The sequence below is a fragment of the Siniperca chuatsi genome, linkage group LG8 (assembly GCF_020085105.1).
Source record: "Siniperca chuatsi isolate FFG_IHB_CAS linkage group LG8, ASM2008510v1, whole genome shotgun sequence".
Classification (NCBI taxonomy): Eukaryota; Metazoa; Chordata; class Actinopteri; order Centrarchiformes; family Sinipercidae; genus Siniperca; species Siniperca chuatsi.
In genome coordinates this window covers 12735530-12756615 of record NC_058049.1, presented here as the reverse complement: position 1 = coordinate 12756615, position 21086 = coordinate 12735530, and the positions used below count along the sequence as shown (strand labels likewise).

The following is a 21086-nucleotide window of genomic DNA, read 5'->3' as shown; positions in this document are numbered from 1 at the left end:
GGTAAGGCACACAAAGTCTTTGAGAGATAACACTAATAATGGAAACTTTGATTTGATTTTGGTACCTTCAAGCTCTTCCCCTCCTTGACAAACTTCGCGGGCATTTGTGACAGCTGTCAATCAAACAAGATCTCGAGGAGAAGCTAGACTGAGAGTTTTTCCAGCGGTGAAACCAAAGCATGGAGCAGTTTGTTTCAACTGTAAAATGTGAGTAACTATCCAGTTCAGTTGGTCTAACTACTATTTGTTATACCAGGTATTGCTTTAAGACAGTTTTGGCTGTTGTTGGCTAAATTTAGCTAACGTTACTAAACGTCCAACCTAGCTATGCTAGGATACCTAAGCATAGCTACCACCGAGTTCCACTGATACTGCCATTAGCTAAGGCTAACTACTGTAGCTAGGTTAGCCTGTTTATGTTTGCTACCTCTGCATTGACTTGATTTATGCCCTTCACCTGGCTAACGTTACCTTAGTCATGTCCAAAATTAATACAAGTGGATCCTTTTTATATCGGAATGCAATATAATGTACATTTTTATGGCATGCTAACAAGCCTTAATGACACTAAGCTGAAGTAACCCAACGAGGGCGCAATCAGATAACCTAAAAAAATTGTCTTTTGACAGAACATTAGCAAACTTAGTCAATGAGAATTTTTATAAACAATTGCTGAACATTTACAGGTTACAGCTTCTCAAATTTTTAAAAGGTTTTTCACTTTTCTTTATTTCATATTGTTGAATACTTTGGGATTTGGAAACTTGTTTGTGAACATTTGTGATTTTAGACTGAATAACTAGACTAAATAATCGAACATCAATGGTCAGCATTAACAGATTATTATGATTATTATGTCATTTTAAAACGTGTGTTAGCCCAACAATAAGCTACAACCAAATATCACAATTATTTTTAAAACTGCCACAAGACACACATAAGAAGTGAAACTAGCTATTGCAACACAAACTTTTTTTGGGGAAAACATTTGAATTATTTCAATTTAAAAAAGGATAGTGGCTCTTCTTGTTGATTGGACAATACTGGTATGTTTACTGTTATATTTTTGAATGCAACCAGCAGGTAGAGATGAGCTAACACATTTTCCATTTTGTCTCTCATGGTGAAATGAAGGTTGCTGTCAGATTAGTAGGCAAAACGATATTGTGATATGTGCTGTACACTGTGAGACATCATTGACCACTTGTGGACATGAAGTGTCTGCTGTTGTCTTGTTCGTGTCCTGTCAACATGTCTTGATTTGCTTTTATTCATACACAGGTCTCACAGAGACCCTGCTGCAGAAACATCTGACAGATTATGATGAGGTGATAGAGAAACTCTTCTCTGAAGTCTCTGGCCTGGAGGATTTCCCCAAAATACCAGATCCACAGGTGTGTGTGAGAGAGTTTGACTATAGCCCACAGTTCTGGTCAGGTATGTACTGTAATAGTAAATAAAAAAAACAAAGCAACAAAAAGCAACCAACATTTATGAATTAGCAAACAGTCATAAATCTAAAATTTCACCATGCTATCACTCTTGTAATGCAGGACTTACCATATGAAATGCCAACAAACTTATTTCTACTTAGCAGAGTGGTTTTTTTTTCACTCTCTTGAAATGTGAGTTAATTTAACTCATCATTCTGGTTCTACCATAATTTATATGACTACTGTAACCGAGTTGTGAAGTTTTACATCAGATCTCTTTATTTAGTATTAAGTCAAAGAGAAGTAGTATTAGTTTTTTTCTAATATAGCATTATGTCACCTTTATGTGGCCAATAAGTTGGCAGAAGTTGTAAGTTGCATGCATTTTTCTTTTTCTTACTTATATTCCAGCTTGAGGAGTGTGCCATCCAGCTGTGGAACTGGGCAGTTACTAAGAATGTGGGCACCAGTATAAGTAAAAATCAGAAAGCCAAAGGTATACTTCTAGTTGCTGTATTTATTTACATGAAAATTTTTACAGATGATCTTGACACTTGAAAATACTCAGACATCATCATCTGAAATGTTGACACAATGTAAGGATTGCAAGCAGGGGTAGTCAAGGTTGTGTCACGCCACATTCAAATGTTTTCACCATCCTCACAGTGCGTCATATTGCATGCAGTTTGCTGTACTGCTGTGAGCCTGAGAATCCAACAGAGGGCGTCATCCGCAAGCAAATCCTGGTAGGCAGTACTGTAGGCACCCTCTGTGAGTGCTCAACATTTCAGGAGGACAAGGTCTGTTTGTCAGTGTCTAATCTTTACAGATGGCCAGCAAAACAGGGAGAACCTGGCTGGACTGCAGAAATCCCCAGATGGCAGATAACTTCTTAAGGCTTGCTGTTAAGGTGAAGAAAATAACACTCAAACTGAGAGAGCAAACATAAATATGGTGTCTTTACAAATTATTAAACATACAATATCCCTAGAGCCTGGAAACCCTCTATAGCCAACTAACGTCCAGAGGTGACGGAGCTGCTGACATCACTTCATCCAAAGGGGATGTAGAGAAGGATCTGCTTCGAGTTCTCTCATGCCAGGCAGAATCGGTGAGCTGTGGCGCATGTGATGTTCAACACCTTCAATGTGAATATTTGTTCTTGTGATATTTGGCAGCTGAGGAAGTGCTATTCTGACAGACTTGCAGTGTGAAGTGTGAGACAGCTAAAATGTGAACTGAGAAACAATGAGAGGGGGAAATCTCATTCTGTGCTAATAGGGAACGTTATATTGTTTGCTTACATTTAATAGAAAGTTTCTTCTTTGCAGGCCATAAGTCAAGGAAATAACCATGAGGCTGTGGCCTACATGCAGCGCTGTAAAGACATGCTGCTGCGACTACCAAAAGATGTAAAAAAGCCCTCTGTTATCACTATAACAAAACTATATATTGTTGTTTAACATTTACAGTACATATTGCTATTGAAAGTGTGGGGGATGTAAACTGTGAATATATTTTTTTCAATGCAGACTGCGTACCTCTCCCTTATGTGCTACAACTTTGGAATAGACACTTACAATTTGAGAAAGTTTGAGGACAGTGCATTTTGGTTGAGGTAAATATAATGTTTACGTTCTACAGAAAAGTGCTGAGAAACAATGCAGTGGAAAATGGATTTTTTGTTCTTCTCTTTTTCAGCCAAAGCTATGACATTGGAAGAATGAATGTGAAATATGCCCCTGGATCTGAAGTCCAGGTAAGACAGTGCAATGCAAAGTTTAGTGGGTACAATTAAAATAGTATATGTTTTTTTAATGTCTTCAATTTCCCTCCCAATAGGCCAAGGTTTTGAGGCTCCTTGCCACTGTTTATTTAGAGTGGGACTGTCAGAGTTTTCAGGAGAAGGCCCTTAATGCTGTCAGCTTAGCCAACAAGGTTGGATATAAGAAATCATTTTTACATAATAGTTTACATTATGCATTTTGAAGCATGCACTTACAAAATAAAAGCTCAGATGCTCTGTACCTAATGTCACTGTGCACTTTGACAGGAATGTGTGAGCGCCTCTGGGTTGTACTTAAAAATCAGAATACTCCTGAGATCTGGGGCCTCAGACGATCATATCAGAGCAGGTTAGTCATTACCCGACCTCATTCAATTATTTACACAGATCTTCATTAACATAGGCAGCAGTCGGGTGTCAGTGACTGAGAGGTTAGAGAAGTAGATTCAAGATTTAAAAGTTTGAGTCTCTGAAGCTACTGGAAATATAATAGATTGGTAAAAACTAAAAAATGGCTATTGATGAGTTTATTTGTTCCAGAAATATTCTAAGTGTGTACATTGAACAATAGTCTACAGTAACTACTCCCTCAAGTCAAGCCAGGTGCTCCAGTAGAAGATTGTGCTTGTTCTGGGACCCTGCTAAGTCTTAATGTGTGTCTATGGGTGACTTAAGCAGTTAGACACACGTTTAAAAGCAGATCATAAAAATATGTTTTCAGGACTTAATGAGATGCTGGAAGCTAAGGTTTCTCTTGAAGTGTGTCTGAGCACAGTGAAACGACTCATGTCTGAAAACAGGTAAAAACTACAGCATCCTTGCTAGTGCTCTCACTTGGCTCTTTGTAGAAAGTCATCAGACACACACATAGCTTAACATGAACATGTGCGTATATACATATTTTCTTTGTAGGAATGCTCAGACACATGCTATTCAACTCTGAATAATATCTGTTTTGATTTTTCTAGAGACGTGCTGGCATTTGAGTATTTGAAACGTGTGTGTCAGCACTTTGAGTCGTCCCCTGACCTGGGAACTGCTCTTGTCTTGCAAATTGAGCTACTGCTGCAGAGAGGCAAGGAGCTGTTGGGCAAACAGAAGATAGAGGATGTCATCACTGGTACTTTATATTTGCATTCCAGTTCTAGAATAAGTCTGATTTTAATGAAAATTACATAATGAATTTAATAGTAATGCAGGTAATGCACTATAGATGTGCCTCTGTATTAGTATTAACATTTTTTACATCCACACAGGCCACTATACAGGAAAACAGCTGACTCCACAGGCCCTCACAAGTCTACATGTCATGCTGTGGGATAAAGCTTCCAAACACTTTGAGGTATCCAAAACACAGCCTTGTTTATCCTTAATTCACAAGATATTTGATAGTGCATATACACATGTATAGTTATCAGCATGTGATCAGCACTGTTGCCCTATAGCAAGAAGGCTGTTGGGCCGCTGTTGGCCCACCTATCTTGGCGGACTGTGCATTTTTCTCTCTGTTTGTGGGTTTGCTTTGGGTGCTCTGGTTTCCTTAAAACCCAAAGTCAGGAATACTCCTACGCTGCCTTTGAACAAGGTACTGGCATCAGAACTACTGGTGGTCCCTGATCCCTGCATTGTGGCTGCCCACTGCTCCTAAATAGTTAGGATAGGTACAATTCAGAGGTTTAATTTCCACAGAGGGATACATAAAGGATAACTTAACGTTCTATCTTTCTTCCCAGGCCAGGAACTATTCTGAGGCTCTTCAGTGGTATAACTACTCCCTGAGTTTCTTTAAGGCAGGTCAGATGGAGCCCAACTTAGCCAAGCTGCAGAGGAACAGAGCTTCCTGTTTCCTGCAACTTAAACAATTGGAAAAGGTAAGACAACTTGAGCCACAATAGCAAGTCAAGGAAATAAATGTGCTGTCCAGTGGCTGCACTGGGTGGTGCGTGTCAGAACTCACCAGGTAGTTTGTTTGTCACCAGCCACAATGGCAAGTGCTCCTGCCACATTTTTACGTGTGATGTATGTTTGTATGTATATGAAAACTTATGTTTATCAGGCCAAAGAAGCAATTAAAGAAGCAGAGAGATGTGATCCTGACAGCATTTTCACTCAGTTCAGTGTTTACAAGATTGCAGTGCAGGAGAAAAATGTGGAGAAAGGTATTTACAAAACATTATGTGTGATGAATATGCAGTGAAAGCGTGCATGGTAGTAGTGTTGCAATTTTATTACAACTACATTTTCAGTATATTCTCTATGGTGATGATGCTGTTTATATGTACCAGCTGCAGAGGCAGTGAATGCAATGGGACTTCTGTCCAAGAGTCATGTGGCCAGTGAGGACAGACTGCTGGTATCTGAGGACGCTGCTTCCAATCTCCTCAGTCTGGCTGCTCAGATTGCTTTGGACGTAGGACTCATTACTCAATTCTGTACACCATTCGTAAAATGTGTGGAATTTATGGGAAAATAATTGGTTTGGTCTAGTGGAATTATTGTCACATTTCCATTCGAACACAATTAGCAGAGTTTTTGGGTGGGAAGCCAATGAGAGATCATATCACATGTCACTGCACTCATTCTTGTTGGTAGTGTAGACAAATGTTGATGTTCAGATTTAATAGTTAAATGACAGTTCATACTGTACAAATAAACAACAAAAAAAACTTATTTGTGATATTTATAAGTTATTAAAAAAGACAGCTTAGTGGACATTCCCTTTCCCAAGCTGCTATTAGGAAACATACTGGACAGCAACCAGCTATAACCAGTACTTTGTGAGGGTCTAGAAAATGATTTTATGAATAGAAAATGTGTAAGAATCCTTTCTTTAGTATACAATATGATTGTGATGAATATGACTGGTGGGTGGTGGTTTTAATGATGATGAGGATGCTTGGATGCTTGTTCCCCTGTGACAGAATGAACAGCAGGAAACTGCCATGAAGGCACTGGAGAGTTTGTGTGAAAACTCCAAAGATGAAGCTCAGGTCCTGACTGCTCTCAGGTCAGTGAGAACCCAAATATACAAATGAGTTAAATACCAAAAAAAATAATTTTCCTGCAGGAAAAATTATCTATTAATTTATTAATATCTATTCTGATAAAATATCTCTGACATGAAAGCAATAAAGGAGTAGGAAGCCAGCAAAATGTATTTATTTGAGAACCTCACACACTTAAGTCCCAGTACCTCAGAAAGTATAATACACATGGCTGTGAAGGACAATGACACATGTGGACATTTCAATAATCAATGTGTTTCACCAAGGAGGCTTTTTCAGTTATAGGTTGGTTTCCTTCTAATTTTTTGCTGATATTTTTGCCTTACCCTTTGTTTTCCATGCTGCTATCTTGAAACAAAAACAAGGCTTTTTTGGATGACCCTTAAGTTTGCTTGCAGTTTGTTTTGAGAACAGAAATATTGAATTTCAGGTACCAAATTGTTTTTCCGTTTACTTTGAAGTATTGAGTGTTCATATGTTGTGACCGCGTAAAGAAAACATGATGGTAGAGTTTTACACATAAAGCGACAACATTTAGTAGAGATGGCTTATGTGCTGAGAGATTGTAGCGAGTCTGTTAGTTTTCCATACACCTCTATGATCCACTGACCTATATTCCCTTGCTTCTCCACTGAAAGTGTGTCTCTGTATAATACAGTTAGTAGGTGAAATAAAGGAGGTCAACACCAGTTTCTCCATTCATCTTTTTATAGGTGTTTGGTTCGACTTGTGCTCTCCACAATGGAAAAATCGAGTGATGAGATGAGGTGAGGGGAAGGGAAAGTACCTAAAAAAGTGCGATTATATAGTATTATTGATGCTGCTTTTAATAAAATCAAAACAGATTTACATTTACTACCTTGTATCACTCCATGTAGAAATGTGAATCTGGATGTCCTGCTGCCATATCTAAAAATGGGTGAGTACATATGCAACAGGGGTTAAATAGCATTTTGGGAAGAAATGTCTCAACTACAGTATCTGCTGTGCATCACAACCCACAAATGTTTTGTTTGCCATCACTGCAGCTCTGCATAAAGTTTCACACCAGTCTTGCATGACTGTTGAGCAACGCACAGAGGAAGCTAACTGGTTCAGGAAGATTGGTACTAGGACTCTTTCTCTCCTGTTCACTTCAATCAGACATCGTATGCTATCACTTCAAATCTTGTAGCACCTTCATTTTGTCTTTGTGTGTGTGTGTGTGTGTACGCTTGTGTGTGTCCTTGTTACAGCTTGGAACTCGGCTCTGCAGTGCGAGAGCAGCCCTGACCGAATGAGGGATTTCTTTGTGCTCTCTTACCAGGCAAGTGCCCATATTAGCTTTGTCAGGTGAATTAATCAATATCTACAGTTCGTGGGTGTAGATCAATAACACCTGAACAGGGATTTAACTTTGCTTTAGAAAGATAAACATATCAATTTAAGATAAAGAATCACAGTGACCCACAATGATCTAATCCTACATGTGGATTTTTAACCTTTATTTCTCCATGAGATGTTGACTCAGGGCACATACTTGATTTAAGTACATGCATTCATGCCTGAGAACACCCCTATACAATTAGAAGCTCCTGATGTTGAGTAGATGTTTCAGAGAAACTGGGATGACCTACTTTATTTTAGGGGGAATCGTCAAAAGTAGTTGTTGAATGAGGAAGGAATGTTTTTCCAATTCTTTCCTACCACAAATGATCCAGTTTATATTGTGCTCAAAACCACCTTCAGATCACAAGCCACTGTCTTGGTTTACTGCAATCAAAATGGAAATACAGTATTTAAGAAATGCTCAACTATCGCGCATTAGTTCCTTTGTCATACATGTGTGTGCATCTGCATGGACCTGTAGCTCTCCCAGTTGTGCCCTACTGATCGCACACTGCTCATGGGCCAGAAGACATGTCTGCTAATGGCTGCTGCTGCCTCTTTGGAGCTCTGCAGGAAGTCTCTTCTCTCTGTCCAGGTGTGTCACCCACTCCCTCTGCCCATCTCCTACATTTAGCATGCTCTCCATCCACATAGATGGAAATTTACCAAGACCAGTGGAGAAGAGAGGTGACTAACCACATTATTGGTGCTGGCGTAGGTGTTTCATTTTAATCCCTCTGCCTTTGAAGAGGAACTGAACACTAGATGGCGATGATGAATCCAGAATGCTTGTTATATGCTTCTGATTGGTTCACAGACTGAGGAGCTCACTCAGGCTCTGGAGCACATTCAGATCTGTTGGGAGGTCTGGAAAACCCTGAAAGCATCAGGTACCTTAAGTAGCTACACTATCCGAATATCAGCCATGTTTATTTTCACGTCTTTCATGCATCAAAATGGAGCTAAAGAAATGTATTCTCAACATGTGCTTACAGGAAACTTCCCAATGGACCCAACAGACACACTGCTGCTGCTGTATGAATTTGAAGCTCGTGCTAAGCTGAATGACCCCAAGGTTGAGACGGTACTGGAGTCTGTCTTGGAGCTTGAAAATGTTGAAACCAAGGTGCTAGAAACCATTGCAGGTAAAAACAAAGCAAAACCCTTGCTGGATTGTTAATCTTATCTCTGCTACATGCCTAAAGAAACAGACATGTTCTAGTATTTGCAGTATGCTGGCATCCTTTTTTTTCTATATGTAGCCTTAGCCATGGAGCCCCCAGCCCACTTCCCTCTGCTGTGTAAGAAGGCCTTGAGGGTTGCTCTCTCTCTGCACAAGAAACAACCACAGGCTGACCTGGCCCGCTGCAGGCATACCCATCACTACTCTGCATGAAAATAATCATGACATTTTATTAACGATCCATTCCCACAAAATGCTTATTTGGACGAAAGGGTTTCAGATTGTGTGACTGTTTTTGTGTCCCTGTCTCAGCAAGTGTATTCACAGCCTGATCAAGCTGTCCCTCCCGAGTGGTGTGTCAGAGGTGGAGGCCCATGTGCTCGAGGAGGTGTGCGACTACTACGAGGAGGCTCTGTCCATCATTGCAGCCGCAGTGAGTCAGCACCAATCACACACCGCCATCCCTTGGCTCCCACCTCCTGTTCCATCCAACAGAACTGCTCCCTGCTATATAATTAACCCCCTCTCTTCCACTCCATGCCTGCCTGCTGTTCTAGAAGCATCTTTTTATCAATGGGCTTTCAGCCGCACTTCAATTAGCAGATGCTTCCATTCACCACCCCCTTCCTGTCAATTTGAATGTTAATGTGCTGTACAAGTCATCACACTGCCGGTGAGCAGCAGCTCTGAAAGAGGCATCAAATTATTGAGACATTACACTGCTTTAGAGGCAGTGCATATTTCCCCTTTCATATTGAGTTATTACTTGAAAGCTGTGGAATTCTTTGGATCAAAGTGAAAGCCCAAGATTAAAGTGTTGTGAAAAACGAATGAAACTTTAGAAATGGCAGACCTTGGAGTTTGTTTACAGTCTGTTTAAGACTCCTAAGCGTTAGTAAAGGTTAACATACAGTAGACACAGGATTGGATGAAAGTTACTCACAGGCTGTACACACTAAAAACACAGATTTCCTTCCATACGCTTGGCTCAAGTGAGTCACCCAGGTGGTCTCCGTTAAATGGCCTTTTGAACATCTTCCTGCTCTTCTCTGTAGCCGGACGACTTCCCAGAGACGGAGACCCTGTGGTTGCTGACTCGGGCTTGGAACACAGGGATATTGCTGTACAGCCTGGCTCAGTACCCCGAGGCTGAGAAGTGGTGTGGCCTCGCCATGAGCTTCATCCGCCACCTGGGATCCCTACAGGAGAGCTACGAGACACAGGTACAGGAATGGTGAAGAGGAAGGAAGGGGATGAATTAAGCAGACTGGGGTGGTTGTAGCAGTGGAGCATGATAGAGCTTGAATCATCCTGCTAGTTAGGCAAATATGACAAAGGCGTTGGCCCAAGAAACACACAGGTCTTATGATGAATTAAGTATATAACCATCATTGTATACTTTTGAGAGCCAATACTTTTTTAAGTGATAGTTGTTTCTTGTGTACCCACAGATGTCTGGTCTATACAGTGAAATCCTGGACAGGTTGGACAAAGCCAAGAAGAACCTCATCATGGAAGAATAACCAAACTGGGATAGGTCAGCTGTTGTCACCCCAATGTTAACTGCCTGTTTTGAGGGTTAACTTAAATGGACTCAGTTCCATCACTTTGTTGCAGCTAAATGTTATTAATGTTGTGGTAAAATATCAGATATTACAGTTTGATAAATTGTTGCTGTAAATCTGTATAATTGTGGGGCATCCTGGCTAGTGGTTCAGACACATCCCACATTAGTTCATGGTTTGATTTTGGCTTGAGACTTTTGTTGCATGTTACCCCCTTTCCTGTTTTTTCTCTACTGTCTCCTGTCAATAAAGGCTAAAATGCCAACAAATAATCTTTAAAAAAAAAAGTATAATTTTAATTATTGAATTATTTTCAAAGCCACTGAGTCACTTAAAGCGGAATAACAAGAACATCAAAATCATAACTGAATCACGTATTTTATTTTCAAACAAATAAACTCTTGTCAAGTCCCAAAATAAAACCCAAACAAAAGTTGCAGGACTGTGTTCCCTCATGACTAGGACAGGGAAGACCATGAGGCCAAGTGTCCTGATAGGCTGTACCACCTGCAGTGACAGGAAGGAGACTACTGTACAATCAAAGGGTTCATGTTTGCAAGCACTTACTGCACAGATGTGCTATAACATAAACATCATCACCCAAAAGTACAAACAAGAACCCTGACCCCCCCCACCCAAAAAATAAAAGCATATATGTCATCATTTCTCTCATCAGAACAAAGACCCTCATCAATTATACACACACAGAGGCATTCAGGTTCCATCTCGTTATATATCACAACCTCAATGGAAAGAGTAAAATGAAATCAAGTTCTTTGGGCTTTGACATGGCTGACTGAGGTATGAATACCACACACATTGTTAACAGTCAGCTGTATTTCAACTAAACACCAGAGAGGACCAATTCTAAACTTCTAATGATGTATTGATCAATGCTCCTGGTTTCTGTGATATTATGTAGGTTTCTGCCTGCATCTCTTTTTGATTATTTTACAATATATTTTTAAAATTTATACACCCAGACACGTTCCACAAGAAATCACATGTAGACAGGCCCTACTTGAGGGAATTGAATTCCCAACTGACTAGTTAAGTTTTCCAATAGGCATTTGAAGAGAAATACCAACAATACAGCACATTTGTATGGAAATTATATCTGAAGAGTAGCTCAAACTTTACTTACCTGACATTTGTGGTCTATAAAACATGTTTGTCCCAGTTTGATTCACACATGCATGAAGCACAGGTGAGGGGGAACTGCTGGGGGCTTATTTACATTGTACAGCTACCACAACCTTTGAAACAGTCTGCAAGCAGTTTATAAATGGCTCTGTTCCCTTCGGTTATTCCCTGAACTCTGGTTTTGACACAGGTAATGACAGCTGGTTTAGCAGTGGTGCCTGGCAGGTGGGCACACCTGTTCAGAAAATGCTTGCAGTTACAGGTGCTCTGTGGGTGGGAGAGAGCAGGGGACCCAGAGGTCTACGTTACCACTTCCTGTTGGGTCTGGCTCTCTGAGAAGAAGAAAAAAATCCCTTTGCACTCTTCAAAAGGCTGGGGAGGGAAGCGAGAACGTTCATGATCAGGGGCCACAGTATTCCTTCTTCAGACGTGTTCTCTCACATGCACACATTAACATACAGTGCCAAGATCTGCATGGGAGGGTGGAGCAGGTCATTTCAATCCCGGTGATGCCATACAACCAACTCAAATGTTACCACACAAATGGCCTTGAACAAGCTCCCCACCTCACGTAAAAGAGAAGACACACAATACAGCCCGATTACACTGGTTAGCTTAAAACGCTGTTAACTAAGCGACAGTACTATTAGCACTTGTTTGTTCACATTTGACAGCTATGAACTCTGTGTCATCGCCAAAACGTGGTCTTTCAGTCGCAGGGGAAATGGTATCTGTACGTTAAGATTCCTGAGCTGGTCTAGCTCACCCCAGACGCACTAAAAGCTCAACACAGTGGTTCAGCACCTGCCAACAGATTCATTAAGAATTCATACATTTATAGATACACAAAGCATATCAGTTTAATCAAACCCAACTTTAGTGTTTTTGGTAGGAGGACAGGGGGACAATCCAAAACAGGTTATATTGACTCTTTAATTGTTAGGACATCCAATACAATTATTGTCTTGTTCTACCCGTTTTAAGGCCACCATCATGGCGGCAGATAGGACAGTACCATGTGACCATTCAATCAGAGGAGAATCCTCTTGGAAGGCAGAGAGTGTAATAGGGTAGTCTGCTGCTCAACATAAGTTAGGAGGCTCTGGCTGTCCAAATTGTAATTCAATGGCCAAATTCTTATTTAATTACACAGGAAGGTTGGTTGAACTACAGGGGAGAAAAGGAGCCCACAGAGGTGAGACTGTGTTATATCTATTGCACTCAAGTCAGGCCCCCTGGCAGTTGGGAGGACACAAAAAAAAAAGTAAGAAGAGATGAGAATGTTTCCTCTCTTCCTTGTCAATTGTGTGCAGCCTCCCTAACAGACAACAGGTAGTCACAAAACAGAATTTGTATTTGATGTAAGGCAGTTTGGTGTTTTGCAGAGAGCCCAGTTACACTTCTCTACCCCCATCCTTTACACAGAGCAGCTAAAAACCACAAGCAAAAAAAATCCCACAAAGAAAGAAAAAAACAAAAAACAAAAATGAAATCTAACAGCCCTCCAAATTGACAATTCTAGTGAAGTGTAAAATGTGTAGTTTTTAATATGTAGTAAAATCTCAGTGGGATTTTATCATTTATCTTGTGATTTCATAATATAAATGTAGAGATTCACAACGCATTTCTTCCTCTTGATCTGCCTCCCAAGATGTCTTTATCAGCTGCAGCACAGACAACTGGCAGACGACCAAACAGCAAGCTGGTTCGTGATAAATAGATCACCAGTTTGTAGGCTCCACTAATTTCCTCAGTCATTATAAACAAGAGAGATGACTCCTTGAACAGTACCATCAGCAGGGCTCGATTTTATCCAGTCTTTTTAGAAAAAAAAAAACAACCTTAATTGGTCTTCACTTCTCCTCTCGTGTCTTTTTAAATGTGATTTGATGTACATTTACAAAGTGTTCCAACTTGGTATGATTTGTCTCTGTTTCCCTGCAACTTCTTTTTGAATCCCAACTTCTCTCCTTCTGTAAAACATTCTGATCTTCAGTCAGTCCCAGTTCACAAAGGATTTATTCCTTTTCCCTTTTGTTTTCATTTGACAAATTCCTTTGGAATGGCATTTCCAGTCATGAATGGATTTGTTGAGAAACTCATGCAGGGGTGTGCACAGTCACAGTAATGGTGATAAGACTTCTTTTTCATTTAGAGAGTAACATAATGATGACACTAAAACTTGATATGAAACATATCTGCAAAAAGGAGGTGAGGAGGGGGGCTATTTGGGCTTGGGTGGGGTCTCTGGGAGGCAGGTGGGGAGCTCTGCACCGATGCAGAGGGGACGGCAGGGAGCTCAGAGCTTCTCTGAGGAGGGGATCCAGATGTAGGGACCAGACTGCTCCTCGATGATTAGCTTGATTTTGTTGTAGATCTCCTCTAGTGAGTCACCCTGTACAATAGCTGGAGACAAACACAGGCAGATATGTTTGTTGGTTGCATCAGAACTGGAGTTGAAACAATAGGTCGACTTGCCAGTAAGTCCATAGCTAATTAATCTGCAACAACTTTGATTATCAATTAATCATTTCAGTTGTTAAATCAAGCAAAAATGCCAAATATTTGCTGGTTCCAGCTTTTCAAATGCCAGTTTTCTGTGTTTTAGCATTAAAAATTCTATATATTTAAGTTTCGGACTGTTGATTGAACAAAACAAGGCATTTGAAGAAATTACTTTGACATTATATTTCATACAGTAAACGATTAATTGGGAAACAACAACAAAAAAAAAAGAGCTGAAATGATTAGTAGATTAATCAGTTGATTGACAGAAATTTAATCTGCAACTTTTTTCACAATCGATTAATTGATTTGAGTAATTTTACAAGCAAACATGCCAAACATCTGGTTCCAGCTTTTCTGTTGGGAGGTTTTGCCGCTTTTCTTTGTTATGTGACAGACAGAAAGCAGTAAACTGAATATATTTGGGTTTTAGACTGTGGGTCGGACAAAACGAGCAGTTTGAAGTTTGGCCCCTTGTGGGGTTTTGGAAAATTAGGACAAACATTTTTAAAAATTTTCTGACAGTTTATTAACCAAACAATTAATTGAGAAAATAATTTAAAGAGTAATCTATAATTTAAAAACTCATTAGCTGCAGCCCATCGAAACTACAAATATTTATCAGTGACCCAAAGCAAAAGGGTAGTGAGACCAACCTGTGAAATACTCTCCAAAGTCTTGCTCCAGCTTAACTGCCTTGTCAAAGACTTTATTGGCCTGTTCGTATGTCTGCCTCTTATTCATTTCCCTGGAACAGACAAGTAGTTAATGGTTAGTATCACAGACACACTTACGTTCACCGATATCTTAACTACAGTATGTCAAAAAGCTCAAACTTACATTAGGGCTTCAATGGATTTTGGTTTAATAAAGATGGCAATCGGATAAAGTTGTGCTTGCTGCAATCGTTTTATGGCATTCCCAGACACATCCAGAATGCAGTGTTTCCCCTGTAGACAGGTAGAGATAAGTTTTGTTAAAAATAATATAAACTTTAAAATTTTGTCACACAAATAGGCCACGTATCAAGCATTGATTGTGGTTCTTGTAATGTTGCAAAAATGACTACTGCAAACTAATAATTTTTGGAAGTTGGAGGTGGAATGTTAAGTACAGATGTCTGCGTTCCGATTTAGCAGCCCACCTAACATGCCTCGGGTTACACCTCAAATACACCAATCTGGTAACCCAACCCTACAGAGAAACACAAGACTCGGCGCCTACCCTCTCAGCCACAGTTCTGACAGACAAGATGCTCGTCCCATAGAGGTTCTCATTGAACTGGCCAGCCTCAATGAATTTATTATCCTGAATGTCCTTCTCCATTTGCTCTCGCGAGCCCACAAAGTGGTAGTCCTGGCCGTCCATCTCATTCTCTCGCCTTGGACGAGTCGTATCTGCAGAGGGGAATGGAACAAGTCTATTTTTGTCACTCACTTGTCAAACATGTTATGTTTACGGTCTGGATCTATTTGTTGCTGTAAACTCACGGGGTACACAGGAGCCAAACTTGTGGGGAAACTCAGAGATGAGGTCATCATTTACTCTGTCCTTCATTGGGCCCAAAATGATCACAGGCCTTGTGTAGTGGACTGCATTAGAGACAAAGAAGGCAGGTGAGGATACATACAGAACTATACAATCCACAGTTTGATTTATGCATTTTCCCCCCCTTAATTGTGTAGAAGTGATCACTCACTTTCCTGTCGAATGACTGGCTCATAGGAAAGAATTGTGTCCTCCTGTCCCTCTGTAATAACACACAAAAAAAATCAGACATTTTACATCTCATTTAAAGAAACACAATCATGATAAAACATCAAGAGGAATATTAATTTACAGATGTCTTTTCACAGGTAAATTTAAGGACATCTACCATGTTATTCATCTATGTGGGCAGTGTAAAACTAACCAGAAAGACCAGGAGAAATTAACGTGACTCACTTGAACTGCTTTCACTGTCACTTGTGTTGGATGTCAGGCATTCTGCAAAAGCACAAGAGAGCAAATTTCATAGAATCTCAAAACCAGTATAGCCAGAATTCAATTCAAATAAATTCTCTTATGGGTGAAAATTATTTTCACCTGCCTCAGCCTTAGGGGGAAAAAGCACTCTGTATCTCAACATCTAGGCCATTAAAAAAAGGGGATAAAGAAAGCTTAAAGAAGTCTTGTTTGGTGTGGCAGCCATTCTCTCGCAATATTAGGGAAGTGGTTTTAGGTGCAAGCAATAGGAAATTAAGTGTTTCCTGTGACAATATCCCAAATGACCCGCAATTCCCTTGCCAATGTTTCCTATTGCTAGACCTGTGCCTGTGGCGGCAGATCTCATATCAGGGGAAAGACAAAGAAAACACACAGGCGTTACGCCGTCCACAGGAGGGAGGCAGGATCTGGCTGACTCAGGGGAACTTGAGGGAAAAAGCGTTTCCAACCAGGCCTGCTCTGGTGACAGATATATTCCAGCTCTGTGTTACCTTAACTGACAAAACTCTACTAAACATTTATTGTAAAGACCCCATGAGACATTCAAAATAAGTCTAACACTTACTCACTCTCCCTTGGGAATGGATATTTTATATGTACTGTGACTTGAAGTAGGAGTGTGTGTTTGTGTGTTGTGTCTGTGCGTGTGTCACTCTAAATGTGTGTGGTTTTAGCATTCCCAGCTGGGTCTGCAGTGACAAAGCATTTTTCTCTGAGCTCAGGGGACAGCTGCTTGACACAGTACAACCACACACTTACTCAAACTCTTTGATCCATAAAAGTCATCGCTTAACCCTGGGAAGTCCTAGGTGTCCCGACAGGTGAGAGCAGAAACCAAGAGAAGAGAGTAGACAGGAAGAAGAAGAGGTTAGTGAGAGTTGAGGCAGAGAGGGAGAGGAGTGCTGTGTGGTGCTCGCCAGGCCCACTGACACATGGTGCTGTGCTGTACTCATTAAGCCTGAGCCCCACTTTGTTCATAGTAAGCCACGGCCTTTCAATTACACAAGCCCAATCCCATTAAAATGGGATTTTGACCTGTTAAGTGTTAAAGCTTCAGTCCAGTTAATGAGATTCTTCTTGTTGTGGGTCAGTGACTGACTGGAGAATTGATCAGGACTTATACAAGGAGTAGCATCACAGTGTTAGAGAGCCTGTGTGTTAATGCAGCCAAGAACTTGCGCACACACGCACACACACACAGCTGGCAGCACACACACTAGACACTCCTCTGGAGCCCATAGACAGATGCACAGACACACCAGAGAGAACCCCACATCTCCAGCCTGATGCCGGCTCTGCAAGTGGGCATCTCTTTGGGACAGTGAGAAAGGGATGCGAGTGGTGCCATCACACAAACCATCCCTGGAGGTGAGCGGAAAGATGAAAGTCGAGAGACAGAACTGAAGCATGAAGGGGAAAGGACAAAAAAAAAAAAAAAAAGAACCCCCCCCCCCCAAAAAAAATCGATCACACAGCTGGTACTCACGTTCAGACTCCACCAACTCCTGCACAATATTCTCCTTGCTCTTGTAAAACGGGAACTTGCGTGAGAGGTTGAAGCTTTTTTTGCGCTTTACTTTGACTGGCTGCTTGTCGATGTGTGGGTGAGAAGGGAGGGAGGGGGGCAACGAGAGGGTGAAAACAAAAACAGAATGGGTTTCAATGAAGGCACTCAACACTCGTGCAAAACAAACAAACAAATGAAATGTAAACAAACAATACACATCAAATAATGAAAATGAGAAGCAGGTAATGGGTGAAAATGAATGGCATATCAATGTGAAGGAAACAGGATTCTGTTTACCAACTTAAACATGTACCATTTTCATTAAACTGAATCTGCTTGCATTATAGATGATACAGACACAACATTACAGCTGATTTATACATCTGCAAATTACATCTGACAGATCAGCCTCTGACAAACGTGCAGACATTTTGTAAGTGCACATTTCTTAATATCACTGAGTGCACAAGCTTCTGTGTAATCTATACAGTAATATGAGCGCTTTTTGTGCGCGCTTCAGTGAGCAGGTGCTGGTCTCTTTCCCACACTCAGGGGGAAGTAGGCCATCTCCCTGGGAGCCCAGCAGCAGCTCTAAAGACAGCCTCTCTGGCACCAGGGCAGGGAGCAGCTGGCCCTCTACACTTACCCTGTTAGACTCAATCATGCCTGTCCTGGCGTGGAACTTGACTGTTTTTAACCTGGCCCGCTCCTTCTTCTCCACTCTGGGCAAAAAAAAAAAAAGGGGACATAAGTTTAGGCTGGGCATGAATGGTAGTAGTAGTCACATTAGCTTTGTCTGGCATTAGTGCAATGCAAATGAAGAGTGAGTGTACCTTTTCTTGCTAGGAATGACCCCAATCTGCTCACTCTCTCCATGTGGCGTGACCAGCCTCGCCTGCCACCACTCGTCGTCAGAAGCATTTATGACATGGAGGATATCCCCATAAGAGAAGCTCAGGCCTTGGCTGGGCAGGCAGCTGTCCCTTGTTCGATCATAGTCAAATAAAGCTCTACAAAAACAAAGGCTTTGGTTACACTCCTTCCTTCCTTTCATCTTAAATTTGTGTGTAGAGATTCCACATGCACCATGATCAAATTACTCTGGCACAAAATGGCAGCTATGAATATCCTGCATTACATTATTGGCCTTTGTTATTTTTTCTATTACTTCACATTGCTTGTATGTGGGCTGTGACTTGACTGTTATTAACAATATGTGGAAATTAAGATGACAATGTAAAACCTGGTGAAATTCATCTTTGATATATTCAGACATGTCACTTATTACATTCTAGTGTTGTACTGAAACAGTCAGTGTCTATGTAACCATATAAACATGAGGTGGAAAGTAATGTCACATCTTATTCTGGACAAGACGTATATTAAAGCATGCCATTCATAAGTTTCCACTTGACATTTGACTGTTGCCACATACCTTCCACGACATGCATAAACTGTGTATTGTCTGTCTGAATGCGTCAGTATCTTGTCAGACAGGTAAACCCACAGCCATTTCCAAAGGAATTAATACCTGCTTTACAGGTTTAAACTTAACTTGACCTACAAGCCTATATCTATAGGCCATAAACCATGGTCCAGTTGACAGACATGTTGTGGCCAAAATACAATTTCTCCTCTGGTTAAAGATTTCTGCTGGAGTAGTCCTGCTAACTGAAACTGCAGCTGGCAATAAGGAAACAGTACTGCTGAACTGTCATGATGCAATCTAGTGGAAGTTTATCTACTAGTGTGCTTTGCAGGGAAACAAGTACACTTTTAACATAAGTTGACAAGAGATAGTCAAATGCCTAGCCTTAACCATGTTATAGCCCCTTGAGATACTTACAGAGTGTTTCAGAGAGAGTGTGAGCACATGTGACACTGTTGTTTTTTTAAATATTTTTTTAGAGAACACCTAAGAAGGTTAACGCCTCCACATTCCTGAGGCTGGGCTGGGAGGACATGGCGGCTCCTGCATCAGCCGGCTAACTAGACAGCTTTTCCAACATAACTGCTGGCTTAGTCATCCGTACAGGAGCAGGCTAGGCTCTACATGCCTCATAGGAGCTGGTCTATAAGACAGGCATGAGTCAGACTGGTTAATGCTCATCTCTTTATAGCAGGCGTCTAAAGAGATAACACCTATATACTTTTGATATATCCGAGTAAGGTCCATTGCTATTGAACTTAGGCTAAATCAATCTAGTAATGTAGTTATTAGGCTTAGGTTAAGTAAAGTGTATTAGTGCTTCAGTAGAAATATGGTGAAGCACTCGGACTATGGAGTTACATCAGAGTCCTTTCACCTTGACCTCTGAGTCCTTTGCTCGCTGCATTTATGCGTGCCACCTGTTTCAATTCCTAAATGAGCCTCCAACCAGTTTGGCAACCGGCCCAAAGTGTCATAACACAGGTCACTTCGACAAGCCCCACTGTCAATCTACATTACACAAAGTAGAGTCAATGTCATATGTGGCATCAAAACAACAACAGGGAATGCCTGCCCATCAGCTTTTTGATGGTTATGCATGGTATCAACCCAATCCCCTAAATTAAATGTTACCTTATAAATAGCTCAGTGTGAAGTATTATGTTTTATCATATGATCTATGCGATATGTCATGCTGCTGTACTCTGACAGTGTGTGGCTGCTTTTGATAACATGTGCTTTCAGGCTTTATTCTCACCGACAGGCAGGTAGAGGTTTATTATGCAAGAGTGGCTATTTTGACCACAGATCTTAGAATTTGATGTTGTGAGTGCAAACATGTGTGTGTCAGTGTGTGCCCTCAAGCTTTACCTGACATAGAGGGAGCGTTTCTCACTGGTGCGCAGGGAGCCTGATCCTGAGCTCATGCTGCTGTTCATCATCTGCTCCCTCAGGTCGTGGATCTTGGACTCAAAGCGACTATACTCTGCATAGGAAGAAACAAACAAAACAAACTGTGTCAACAGCACCCCAAAAATAGGCCCTCGAGCATATACCATCCCTTTGGCCTTTAAGGTTGATAAACCTGAGGTTAAGGTGGTATTGAATATGTCGAATAAAGAGGCCAAAAGAGTGCTGGACCCTGCTCTCGTTTCACTGGAAAATTGTCGGAGATGTCTGTGTCTCATTTAGCGCTGCAGTGAAGAGAGGAAAGGTTCAGCAAATCCTTAGGCTGATTAATGACCCCAGGAACAGATGGTTTATCACAGATCTGCCTTACACATCCAGTAATGTCTCATGTCAGGTAATTAATTATACAGATTAATTAAGTTCAACATGGGCTCTTCGGTGTGGTCAAAAAAAGGGAAGGCCTCTAACAATTTCAAATACATGACCATTTGTCATAGGTGTGAAAATCCAGTTGCTGCTCAGGAGCACAGGGATGATATATGAATCCACCTGGACCTCCTCATTAAGAATGCTCTCATTAGCCTGCTGTGCACAGCGTGCTCTGTGCCCAGGCTGCTGGAACAAGCTAGGCCACCGCACCACACGGCTCGATAAACAGACCAGCAGATGCAGCTAGAAAAACAAGTAGGCTAGGTTGCTCATGTGATCACACAAAAGAGGCGTTGGGGCCACAAAAAAGCAGCACTGCGAGCAACCACTTCTGTCG

The 21086-nt window shown here is 41.1% G+C and overlaps 2 protein-coding genes across 14 annotated transcripts in view; one reads left to right on the top strand and one right to left on the bottom strand.

The window, feature by feature from the left end:
* tex11 (testis expressed 11) lies at window positions 1-12974 on the top strand. 5 transcript variants are annotated; one of them, XM_044205528.1, is made up of 29 exons: window positions 5-207; window positions 1282-1394; window positions 1845-1929; window positions 2100-2179; window positions 2266-2343; window positions 2425-2544; window positions 2765-2845; window positions 2966-3051; window positions 3135-3192; window positions 3276-3371; window positions 3487-3568; window positions 3941-4019; window positions 4188-4339; window positions 4476-4561; window positions 4953-5090; window positions 5276-5378; window positions 5505-5629; window positions 6141-6226; window positions 6938-6991; window positions 7103-7143; window positions 7253-7330; window positions 7460-7530; window positions 8074-8187; window positions 8410-8482; window positions 8588-8737; window positions 8855-8963; window positions 9088-9208; window positions 9831-9998; window positions 10227-12974. In XM_044205528.1, exons 1-29 carry the CDS (start codon window positions 180-182, stop codon window positions 10296-10298), a joined length of 2727 nt encoding a protein of 908 aa, XP_044061463.1. In that variant the 5' UTR covers window positions 5-179; the 3' UTR covers window positions 10299-12974. The 5 variants fall into 5 exon arrangements, with proteins under 5 accessions (XP_044061465.1, XP_044061463.1, XP_044061464.1 ...); XM_044205527.1 differs by having other exon boundaries at window positions 14-207; window positions 2263-2343; XM_044205529.1 differs by lacking the exon at window positions 8074-8187 and having other exon boundaries at window positions 9-207; window positions 2263-2343.
* dlg3 (discs, large homolog 3 (Drosophila)) overlaps window positions 10700-21086 on the bottom strand; it is an 80423-nt gene continuing 70036 nt past the window's right edge. For 7 of the 9 annotated variants that reach the window (XM_044205535.1, XM_044205537.1, XM_044205533.1 and 4 more), the window contains 11 exons: window positions 20282-20396; window positions 18315-18491; window positions 18128-18203; window positions 17461-17560; window positions 15933-15974; window positions 15688-15738; window positions 15479-15580; window positions 15213-15385; window positions 14829-14938; window positions 14645-14736; window positions 10700-13889 (listed from right to left, as the gene is read on the bottom strand). In XM_044205535.1, the coding sequence (XP_044061470.1) occupies window positions 13783-13889; window positions 14645-14736; window positions 14829-14938; window positions 15213-15385; window positions 15479-15580; window positions 15688-15738; window positions 15933-15974; window positions 17461-17560; window positions 18128-18203; window positions 18315-18491; window positions 20282-20396 (1145 nt within the window). In that variant the 3' untranslated portion in view covers window positions 10700-13782. Of the gene's footprint in view, window positions 13890-14644; window positions 14737-14828; window positions 14939-15212; window positions 15386-15478; window positions 15581-15687; window positions 15739-15932; window positions 15975-16733; window positions 16780-17460; window positions 17561-18127; window positions 18204-18314; window positions 18492-20281; window positions 20397-21086 lie in introns of all 9 variants that reach the window. The other 2 variants (XM_044205539.1, XM_044205540.1) reach the window with 1 other exon arrangement.

Bases quoted from the DNA above. Each gene is read 5' to 3' on its own strand.
- tex11 (XM_044205527.1), top strand. From the start codon at position 180: ATGGAGCAGTTTGTTTCAACTGTAAAAT. The intron at 208-1,281 runs GTGAGTAACTAT...ATTCATACACAG, and splicing joins GTTTGTTTCAACTGTAAAAT to GTCTCACAGAGACCCTGCTG. The intron at 2,180-2,262 runs GTAGGCAGTACT...TAATCTTTACAG, and splicing joins TCATCCGCAAGCAAATCCTG to ATGGCCAGCAAAACAGGGAG.